Genomic DNA, 11,622 nt, shown 5'->3' on the forward strand with positions numbered 1-11,622 from the left:
AACACTAATAATAAAACTACCATATGACACAGCAATGCCACTAGCGGGCATACACCTTGAGAAAACCATAATTCAAAAACAGTCTGTATGGAAAATATTTAGTCTGCACTTGTATAAATACATCTTTATGTATTTCATTTTCCATGACTCACAGTAATTTGACTGCAACTTGTCTTGGTGAAATACTTTAACATAATAAAGCAGTAAATAATTTGTTATTTTTACAAAAAAAAAAAAAGTCATGTAACACAATGTTCATTGCAGCACTATTTACAACAGCCAGGACATGGAAGCAACCTAACTGTCCATCGACAGATGAATGGATAAAGATGTGGCACCTATATACAATGGAATATTACTCAGCCATAAAAAGGAACAAAACTGAGTTATTTGTAGTGAGGTGGATGGGCCTAGAGTCTGTCATACAGAGTGAAGTAAGTCAGAAAGAGAAAAACAAATACCGTATCCTAACGCATACATGTGGAGTCTAGAAAAATGGTACTGATGGACCTAGTGTCAGGGCAGGAATAAAGACACAGATGTAGAGAACGGACTTGAGGACAGGGGGGTTAGGGGAGGCTAGGATGTAGTGAGACAGTAGCACTGACATATATACACTACCAAATGCAAAATAGATAGCTAGTGGGAAGCTGCTGCAAAGCACAGGGAGATCAGCTTGGTGCTTTGTGACCACCTAGAGGGATGGGATAGGGAGGGTGGGAGGGAGACGCAAGAGGGAGGGGATATGGGGATATATGTGTATGTATAGCTGATGCACTTTGTTGTACAGCAGAAACTAACACAACATTGTAAAGCAATTATACTCCAATAGATGTATAAAAAATAATAATAACAATAATTTACCAGGTCCATCAGAACCTAAGCAAGGTGTGTCAAGACGTTCCCCCTATGCTAATTAGCCTCAAATTGCTGTATTTGGGAACCATATATCAGCTTTTGGTAGATTTGCTATCTCCATCCCTCACCATCAGTTTCCTTTTATCTTGCTCTCCTTTTATCTCAAGAAACAACACTTTAAACTCCTATTTCCATTTGTAAAATGGAGATAAACAGTATGTATTTTACTATTTAATTTGTAAGGATTAAAACTAAATAGTTTAAAGATATTATTATTATTATTTTAAAAAGTTTACTATATTAGTATCTGTCATTCAATTGCTCAATATTAGATAATCTCACTCACACACACACACACACACACACACACACACACACACACACCCCAAATTTATATCCAGACCAGACCTCTCTTATGAGTCAAATGAAGGACTTCCCTGGTAGTCCAGTGGTTAAGAATCCACCTTCCAATGCAGGAGATGTGGGTTTGATCCCTGGTTGGGGAACTAAGATCCCACACGCCACAGGGTAACTAAGCCTGTGTGCTCTAAAGCCTGCACGCCACAACTAGAGAGAAGACTGTGTGCCACAAGGAAGATCCCACGTGCCGCAACAAAGATCCCGCGTGCTGCAACTAAGACCTGACACAGCCAAATAAATAAATGAGTCAAATGATACCTGATACTCTACTTGGAAACCTCATAGGCATTGGAGTACACTGACTGTAAAAAATGTCCCATTTCTTCATCCCTCCCTATAACTATGCCCTTTACAATATGACTTTGTGGCTCTTCCCACAAAGGGGTGGAGTCTACTTAGAGTGACCAGCCATCCCAATTTACCCAGGACTGAGGGGGCTCCTGGGACACAGAACTTAAAGTGCTAAAGCCAGGAAAGTCATGGGCAAACCCAGATGAGTTGGTCATCTTAAGTCTACGTCCCCTTTTGACTCTGGACTGGCTTTATGACTTGCTTTGGCCAACAGAATGCCATGGAAGTGACAGTGTGCAAAGTCTAAGTTGACTCTGGTTCCAGCCAGTGGAAGAAGGGCAGGGAAGAGTCTCAGCTCTGTCTTAAATGGCCCATCCTAGGAGTGGTACTCATGACTCCCACTCTGTTCCACTCATAGCCTAGAACTGAATCACATCATTAACCTAAGTGCAAGGGTTGGTTGGAAATGTGGTCTAGCTGTGTTCCCCAAAAGATCAGATTTTGGGAGACAGCACTTGTTCTATTCCACAATTTTCCATTACTAGTCCAAGTGATGAAGTCTTATTCTGATTAAACACTAAATTGAGGCACAGAGAAGTTAAGTAATTTTCCCAAGGTCACACAGCTTGCAAATGGCCAAGCTAGGAATTGAGCCCAGAGCCTATACTTTTAACCACTCCAATATATTTCTAATACTATTTGATTCTCTGACAAATTACTTTGTAATTTTTTAACAATAACAACGTTTCCCTTTATCTAAAAAAGGATGCAAGAAGCTGGACATAGCTATAGTCAGTTCCCTATGAATAACTTGCAGGGCTCCTCTTCATCCCCCTCTACGGTTTCAAAGAGGTGTAGAAGCAGCTGGGGCATGCCACACAGGGAAACTACCTAAGGCTCAGCACAGACGGACTCTGCCCAGGGGACTAAATGAGGATAGTGCAATGCTACATGAATTAGGTAGTAAGTAGCCTGAGAGCCTTTCCTAAATTCAGTACTGCAGGCAGCCCTGCACTCCCCACATCCCAGCTCCTGACCTCTTCTTAAGGCACATGGACCCTGCACTGCGACTGGGAGGCCAACACCCATATCCCCAGCCTGTTCTGGTCCGCTGGAGTTAGCAGGCCTTCTCTGCTCTCAGCCTGCCGCCTGAAGAAAGCATCCTTAACGCACTGGAGAAGAAAATGGGGCAACACACTCGCCTTGGCCTTTTAGAACCTGCAGAGCCTAGGCCAGAGAATGCCCAGTTCTCCAGATAAGTAGGGCAGCAGACAAGAAAACACATGGTGATATGTTCCCACGCAATAATCCCAGGAGGAAGGTATTGGGTTTTTTGTTTGTTTGCTTGTTTTTGTTTTTGATTTAAGTATAGTTGACTTACAATATTAATTTCAGGTGTACAACATAATGATTCAGTATTTTTATACTCCATATAAAGTTATCATTAAAATATTGACTATATTCGCAGCGCCGTACATTACATCATTGTTAACATTTTATACATAGTAGTAGTTTGTACCTCTTAATCCTCTTCACCTACTTTGCCACTCCCTCCAGGAAGGTATTATTATTATCCGCATTCTACAGATGCAAAAACAACGAAGCACAGAAAGCACAGAAAAATTAAGTCCTTTTCCCAATGTCACACAGTAAGAGCAGCAGTTCAACTCAGAAAAGTCTGGCTCCCGAGCCCAGGAGTCAGCACCTCCATAGGAGGCGGCACAGCTCTTTAGTGTGATGAGGAAGGGGCGGGGTGGAGAGAAGGGAATCCGTGTACCCAAAACGGTACTCTGAGTTTCAAACGGTTCCTTCCAAGTTCTTTTCCCGTTTGGTACTGGGGGGCGGGTTGCTTCAACCACTGAATAGACAATAAAGTGAAATGGACCTGACTAGAGTCTAAGACCTGTAAGGCACAAGGCGAAATTGGCTCTGAAAGTTCCAGAAGTATGCTATAACTGACAACCCAGCACCATGAGCCTCAGGGGGTGACCATCGAGTCTGGGCGTCCGCACAAGGGTTCACCTCCGCCCCTCTTATGGGAGGAGTTACCCTTCAACCTGACAGGCAGCAGTCAACCGTGGCTGGGCACGCAGAGGGCAGGAGGTTCCAGAATGAACGCAGCTCTCCCCGCCCGCCCCGCAGGCACCTGAGCTCGCCCGACGCAAACGTTCCCTGCGGCGTCCGCCCATGCGGTGCCTAGGGCAAAGGGGCGGAGATTGTTTTCTTTCAGGTTCAAGAATAAACCTTGTTGAGAGCCATTTGTTTGCACACCTCTTATCACTCCACGTGGGTGCAGCTGAAAGTGCAAAGTGAAGGTCCCAGTGTTCGGAGCTGGGGGCGAGGGCGTAACTTACTCCATCTGCGTTCCTGGCCCGCCTGATCCAACACTGAGCTCTGAAGCTTTTAGCCGCGGAGAGAGAACGCGTCCCTCTCGCTCACTGAAGCTTGTCCACCTTGCCAAGTCTCCGGCCTTGGGAGCCCCAGCTGAACACTGAGGCCCTGCGCAGTGCCTCAGAACCCGGGGGGCCCTTCGCCCCAGTGTGGGCGCCCTGGCGGGTCAGGAAACCCCGCTTTCGCTCTCTTTGCTTCAACCACTGAAGAGGCAGTAAAGCGAAATGGGCCTGGATCTGGGTCAGGAAGACCTAGAAGGTAGTCGGGGAAATTGGTCTGAAAGTTCTAGAAGCATGTTGAACTGACACCCAGCGCCATGACTCAGCCGCGGAAGGTTCGGGGCTGTGAACGCTGAGCGTCAGCTCACTCTCGCCAAGCCCTTCTGGGTTTACTCACTCGAGCAGGGAGCGAAGGTGCGGCAACTCAGCGGGGACAAAACACCTGCGCGGAGCTGCGGTTCGAGGGCGGAGCGGGAGGGGGCGCCCGCCTTCCCCGCGCCAAACAGTGACCCTCGAGTCTGTTCCGGGATCATCCGGGTCGCGAGCCGTGTCCGCGCAGGCTAGTCTCCCGGAGAAGCCTCTCCTTCCAGTCCGCTCCTGGGGCCGCAGTGCCCCTTCCTAATCGGTCCCTCTGCCTCGGAGCCCCTGGCCCGGGAGAGGTGGGTGTGCCGCGGCGATCTCCCGTGACCCCCAGGCCTGAAACCGGACCCCAGCAGCAGCGGCCTTGCCTCTGTGGCCCGGACCTGCGTTCGAGTCCTGATGCTGCTGCGTATCCTGAAGCAAAAAAAAAAAAAAAAAAATCAGTCTCTGTAAGCTTTGGTTTCCTCGATGTGGATAATTGTGAACCCACCACATTAGGATGGTTCCCAGGGGTCAGTGCTTGTCAGAACTCCTGGACTTCAGGAAACGCTCAAGAAATAAAAGCTGGCCGTTACTACTGTATTAGTTATCGCAATATATCTGCTTTTTCCACGAGACTGTAAGGTACTGGAGAACAGGAGGTCCCAGCACCTGGCACAGTACGTGGCATGGTAAGCGAGACTAGCTGCCTGGGACCCTCAACGGCAGAGTGCAGAGTGGGTACAGGGGGCAGTCCAGCAGCAGCGCGTGTGACCCCGAGTGACGTAGGTGAGTGAGAATAAGCCTGTCCCGGCTGCGCACAAACTGCACTTCGGCGCCTACCCCGCGCCCCCAGCCGACAGGGGTCAACCTCTTCCCCCACCCCCCAACCCGGCACCCCTCGGCGTCCGCTTTCTGTGTAATGGAGGACGCCCAGTGGTCGGGCAGAGGCTGTGCGCAGAGCCAGGGGAAGCCCTAAACGCCTGACCCAGGCCAGCGGTGGGGCAGAGGCCTGAAAGTAAGGCGCAGCAGACCTGTTCTCCAGAGCCGCTCGCTGTCTGCCAGAGGTCGGCAGCTGTTCGACCAAGGCTTACGGTAAGTACCCTGTGGTTTACACTATGGCAACAGAGAAAGGAGGGGTACCTAACTCAAAGGAAGTCGTTTCTGCCCTGGAGCCTCACTGTTCACGTGTACAATGGGAACTATGATTCCGTCCTTGCCTGCAAGGCTTGTCACGAGGCTCCCAAGGGAGGAGACAGATAAAGGGCTGTCGCGACAACCTGGTGGGCATGGGATCCAAAACAGGAAGGTCTCAGCGACGGTGTTGGAACATAGAAGACCAGAGCAGAGACACTGAGCCCCCTTCCTTCCGCCATCCTTCTCTAGAAAACTGAAAGCAGAAAAGGGGAAGGAGGGTGCCCGGAGGTGGAAGAGGAATTTTGGCTGCAAGGAGGCATTACCCCAAACTCGGTCTGAGCCCCCCCTAAACTCCTCTCAAATCACTATGGAGAGGCATCCCCCTACTCTGAACTGTGGACAAGAGTGTCATTTCTCTACAGTACTGTCTCCCTGACTTTAGACCAAAGTGGGGAAATCGTTTGGATATTGTGATCTGATAATTTAGGCAAACCCAGATTTGTGCCCAGATTATCAGAATTAACATCTCAGGTCTTTACTTGATTCTCCAAATGCAATTGTAAATTCTGCCTCTCTCTCCCTCTCTCTCTTTGCTCATTGCCTCCGGTCTTTTCTCCCACATACAAACAAGTCCCTTGTTTTGCAGTTAAAGGGGAACTGGGGTCATATTTCCTTCCAGGAAGATGCTATTTTCCAGATCTAGCTGATCTGGACTTCAGGCCATTAATGCAGGTTCTCACAGTTAATAAAATTAAACACATTTGCCACCATGAGAAAGTCTGGAGTACATGCTTGGGGTGGAAACAAAGGAGCAGAGAGAAGGCAAGGCTATGGAAATTAGATCTTTTATATTTCATTTTCAATAGGAAAACAAGTTTTTACCTTAGGTCAAAACAGCTACCACCGTAGTGACAGAAAGATTTGTAACTTGGTGTCAGTCAGGACACCAAAAAGCAATCTTGATTACATATCAAGAGGTTAAGTTTGAGACTGGGGCCCACAAAGCAGCAGGCTGAGCGCCATGCACTGATGAGGCAATGCGGCCTGAGGCGAGACCCACCTCCCAAAGCTTTCTAAACCAGCTCCCGCTTCTCCATCTAGGGGCCTTCTGTAACCAAGAGAAAGGCTGCAAACTAAATCCAGGAGGATTACGTTCCTCAGTATTCCACAGAGAGTGAGCTATGTGGATGCTGCAGTTTTAATTACACACTTGCTTTTTCTGAGGAAGAAAACCAAAGATATTTTTCAAAGTATTAACTTGTTTTCCATTAGGCAGTTGTTGTAACAAGTTCTTTCAGCGACGTGTTATGTCTTTAGAACGGGGTGCTTCAGATGGCGTGCACTAGCACAATTTTGTGGCTTTTAATTACTATTTTGTTCTTTTGGGGGGTTTCAGAGGCTGGCGCCTCGGCATGATTAGACCGTCTACTGGGCCCACCGCAATCACGAACACCTCCACCAGGTGGCGCCACAAGGCAGGAACTGAGGACTCGGGTAAAGGCGAGTGTCCCTCAACTCCGGGCCACGGTTTCCAACCACCAGGAAACAGAGATATAGAGGAAGTCGCCACTTCAGATTTAAAAGAAGAAATTGCAGTGATAGGGCCAAACACCGTCCTAAAATGAAAAAACTGTAAAATAGGGTTAAGTGCATGAGATAAAACTTTTCTGTTTCTGTAAATTTAGCAAGATTTGTAGTATCGAGACAACACTCTCACCGAAGTATCATCCCATTTCCTCTTTCGTAAAACATGGAATTTAAAGTTAGAACGAACTTTGAAGGCCATCTGGTCAGTCCAACCTAGAGAGGAAATCCCCGGGATCGTTCTTCGGTTGTCAATTAGCCATCAAATACACGTAATTACTCAGTCTCGATGTATCAGAAAAGTACAAGGGAAAATGCTTTCAAATATATCATTAGCAATACTACCTTTGAATTTATATAGCTTTTCTCTCAAGGAGCAAGGAAAATAGTTTAAATATTATCGAATTAATTGTCCTAATATCCCTGTGGGTTAGGAAGCAGGTATTATTATTATACCATTATATCAATGGACTATGTCAACTGCCGAGTGGCTGACAACAGTAAATGCCAGACCCTTCGAGGAAAAGCGGAGCTAGAACTGGCCGGGCTCTCCGCACCATTTTATTTTGATTAATGTTTGAAAGCTGACCTCGGACGTGAAAGTATGAATCACTGGAATTGGTCGACACTTGTACACAGAATGGGTTGGGAGACCCCATTTCTTCTCGGAGGCGAAATGACAGTCTCCGTCTTCACGCCTTCTGTCCTCCTGCCATCGGTCACCCTGATTCCCCGCCCCCCCGCCTCCAGCCCATCGCCTCGCAGCTCACACTCAGCAGCAGCCTGTCTGCACCCACGACCACAGCAGCCGCAGCGCCAGCCCTGTGATTTCCCCCCACACCCCCGCCCCGCGCCCGGCGTTCCGGAGCTCCAGAAGCCTTGTGGCTCGGCGCTTCTGATTGGCCGTTGCTAGGTGACGTCGCCTGAGCTCACGTGACGAGTGTTAAATGCCCACCCTGCGGGAGCCCGGCCCACAGACAATCGTAAAGCTGCTCGGGGCTGCTCACCTGCTCCCACCTCCTCCCGGAGCCCTGGCCAGGCCCCGCCACCCCTGCCCCCTCCATTGCCCGCCCCTCGCCCGAGCCCGCGCTGGGCAAGGCGCCGAGCGGCCCGAGAGGCGGAGAGAGGATGAGGCCGGAGGCAGCTGTCCCGAGCAGTGCACGGTGATCGCCTCCCCCGGAGGAGGAGTTGCCTAGACCATTGCCGCATTTCTTGTTTTCCTCTCCCCTCCCCCACTGTAATTACATTGGCTGCTGGAGGGGACAGGGAGAGACGGAGGAGGCGCCTCGCAACCCCCCTCGCGCCCGCCACCCCTGCTCTTTCCCGTCCCGGGCCAGGATGACTGGAGTCTTTGACAGTCTGGTGGCTGATATGCACTCGACCCAGATCACGGCCTCTAGCACGTACCACCAGCAACAGCAGCCCCAGAGCGGCGGCGGCGCTGGCCCCGGCGGCAGCAACGGCAGCAGCCTCCACAAGCCTCAGGAGTCGCCCACACTCCCGGTGTCCACAGCTACCGACAGCAGCTACTACACCAACCAGCAACACCCGGCGGGCGGCGGCGGCGGCGGCGGCGCTGGGGGCTCGCCCTACGCGCACATGGGTTCCTACCAGTACCACGCCAGCGGCCTCAACAACGTCCCTTATTCAGCCAAGAGCGGCTACGACCTGGGCTACACCGCCGCCTACACCTCCTACGCGCCCTACGGGACCAGTTCGTCCCCGGCCAACAACGAACCTGGTAAGCATAACTTTCGCGTGAAGGGTGCCAAGTCCGTCTAGTTCCTGGCATGGGTGGGATAAAAATGTTTAGGACGGGGATCCATCTGGAGCCCTGGCCTTTCACACTGATTGCTTCCCGCTCTCCTCGCGCCCTTTACCCTCATCAGCTTTCAATTGGCCGAGGGTCACCGGGTACGTCCCTCGGGTACCCGGGTACTCGGCTGGTGGGACCAGGTGGCCTCGGCGGCCGCCTCACAACAACCTCATTTCCCTACCACCTGCTGCTCCTTTCTCCCCCGGCTTGCGCCTGTCTTCCCCTTCCCTGGAGGTGCCGACTCCCGGGTTCGCTGGCGGCGCGGGTCCGCGCGTTGCAAAGTTGTGCCTGAGCGCCGCGCAGCGTCTCCAAGAACCCGCCTCCCGGCTTAGGCCAAGTTCCACGCTGCTCTCCCGGCGGGCGGGGAACTCCTGGGCTCCCGCGGTTGCGCGATTCTCACAATTCCATTTTATTGCAGAGAAAGAGGACCTCGAGCCTGAAATCCGGATAGTAAACGGGAAGCCAAAGAAAGTCCGGAAACCCCGAACCATCTACTCTAGTTTCCAGCTGGCGGCTCTTCAGCGGCGTTTCCAAAAGACTCAGTACCTGGCACTGCCCGAGCGAGCTGAGCTGGCGGCGTCTCTGGGCCTCACCCAGACTCAGGTGAGGGCTCGCGGCCTGGGAGGCACGAGGAGGGCGCTGGCCTGGGATGGCCAGGAAGCAGGCAGGTTTAGGACTATGTTTTTTAAAGTATTTTTTATAGTACTTTTAAGGATTTCGAGGCCCGCGCCTTGGGCGGCCTAAACTTCCACGCCCGAAGCTGAAATCCCCCAGGGTGCCACCTCGTGTGAGAAAAGGATAGGACAGGGGTGGGCAGAAATCCGGTAGCAAGTTGTCCTTCCGCGTACTACTGATTAAGCGGGTAAAACAAGTGGCCCTCCTGACTCCCTCCGCTGTCACCATCACCTAAGTGCACACACATCAGCTCTCTCGGGTTTTTTGAGAATACCTCCCATTGGAGCAGGAACCGACAGACCCTCTGAGGCCGCGGCACGTGATCGGCTTACCTGACCAGGGTATCCACCTCTTAACCAGCTGTCTTCCTAAACTTCCTCCCCTACCCTGCCCCAGGCCGAGTTTCCTCCATTAACGCTCAAGTCCCTTTTCCACAAAGGTCAAAATCTGGTTCCAGAACCGCCGATCCAAGTTCAAGAAAATGTGGAAGAGCGGTGAGATCCCTTCGGAGCAGCACCCGGGGACCAGCGCCTCGCCACCTTGTGCTTCGCCGCCGGCCTCGGCGCCGACCTCCTGGGACTTCGGCGCGCCGCAGCGGATGGGGGCGGCGGCGGCCCCGGGCAGCGGCGGCAGCGGCGCGGGCAGCTCAGGCTCCAGCCCGAGCAGCGCCGCCTCGGCTTTCCTGGGCAACTACCCGTGGTACCACCAGGCCTCGGGCTCCGCTTCGCACCTGCAGGCCGCTGCGCCGCTGCTGCACCCGGCGCAGACCCCGCAGCCGCACCACCACCACCACCACCAGCACCACCACGGCGGCGGGGGGCGCCCCGGTGAGCGCCGGGACGATTTTCTAACTCCCGGAGACTGCGCCAGAGACTGAGAGAGCAGGACCAGTTATCCTTACTGCTCATCCCCAGAGCCATAGGGTCCCTCCGGCTGGCCCGATGATGCCACCCGCCGCTCCCGGAGGTGGCGGCCCAGGATGGCCTACCCCAGGGCCGGGGCCACCGCGCGGCCAGGGACTGGAAGGCGTCTTCTCGCGCCACGGGCTCCTCTCGGAGAAACCTGGCATCCGCGGGAGAAACCCTGCCAAGGCCGCCTTTTCCGACCTGAGCCCCGCCTCACACTTGCCTCCCCTCCCCTCCCTCCCCGCCCCGCCCGGCGAGGCAGTCCGGCGCCTTTTTCGCCCCGGGCCGCGAGCTGAGTCCCGGAGAGGGACGCCTGCCCCGCCCGCGAGGCTGCCTGGGCCCTCTGAGACTCCTTTCTCCTTGCCCGCCCCCAGGCTCAGCTCCTGTCCTCTGGGGTTATTGACCTCCCGGTCCTGCCGGCCTGCCCTCACCCCAGCCCCGACCCCTTGACCCCGGCGGCCCGCCGCTTTTTTTCTGCCCTGCTGTTTCCAGCCGTTGGAGCCCTCGTCCCTCCCCGCCTTAGCTCTCCTCGCAGGAACGCTCCCTCAGCTCTCTCCTCATCCTTCACCAGTGGAGTTTTTTTATTTTTATTTTTTTAAAAGTTTAGGTGCCTTGCGGATGACCTCATTTTGATGTTGGGGGAAAAAATGATTTTTTAAATATGTGGACACTGCAAAAATGTGTTTAAATTATCTTTTTTAAAACCTATTCAGGATTATTAGCCTGGACTTCGATATAGCGTTTGTAAATAAAGGTGTCTGTGCAGATTTTCCCACTGATTTATTTGTATAAAAATACTCATCTTTTCAGACTTTTTTGTAAATCCCCACTTGTGAAAACTGCGGTTTAGCAGTGACCTCAGCAACCCCTCCGTTTTATTTTTCCCTTCGAAAAATGTTCTCAGTTTAACTAAGCTACTGATTTGGATTTGTTTTATCTTATCCTAAAGTCTTTGTTCTTGAAATGAAAGGTATTTTGGGGTTATTTATTATGAAAACAACATGCTCTTAATGTTGATTTTACAATATGAAGAGATTATTTAAATAAATTATTGTTTTCATTGGATGTGTGCGCTTTTTCCTTGGTGTCACGACCTGGAAGCTCGAGCCGCTACCCAGGCGGGGAACTAGGTCAGCCAAGAGTGACATTTACATCTATCGGAGGCTGCGACTTGCGGAGAGGTGCGGCGAGGCGAGGACCCGCACTC

General features: G+C 51.9%; 1 protein-coding gene across 1 annotated transcript; it reads left to right on the forward strand.

The window, feature by feature from the left end:
* Window positions 1-8,357: 8,357 nt before the first annotated feature.
* DLX2 (distal-less homeobox 2) lies at window positions 8,358-10,554 on the forward strand. Its single transcript, XM_032638024.1, is given in 4 exon segments — window positions 8,358-8,760; window positions 9,254-9,438; window positions 9,950-10,324; window positions 10,326-10,554. Coding segments are annotated over 4 exon segments (999 nt in total). The 3' UTR covers window positions 10,362-10,554.
* Window positions 10,555-11,622: the final 1,068 nt, after the last annotated feature.

This window comes from Phocoena sinus, chromosome 7 (genome assembly GCF_008692025.1).
Source record: "Phocoena sinus isolate mPhoSin1 chromosome 7, mPhoSin1.pri, whole genome shotgun sequence".
NCBI lineage: Eukaryota > Metazoa > Chordata > Mammalia > Artiodactyla > Phocoenidae > Phocoena > Phocoena sinus.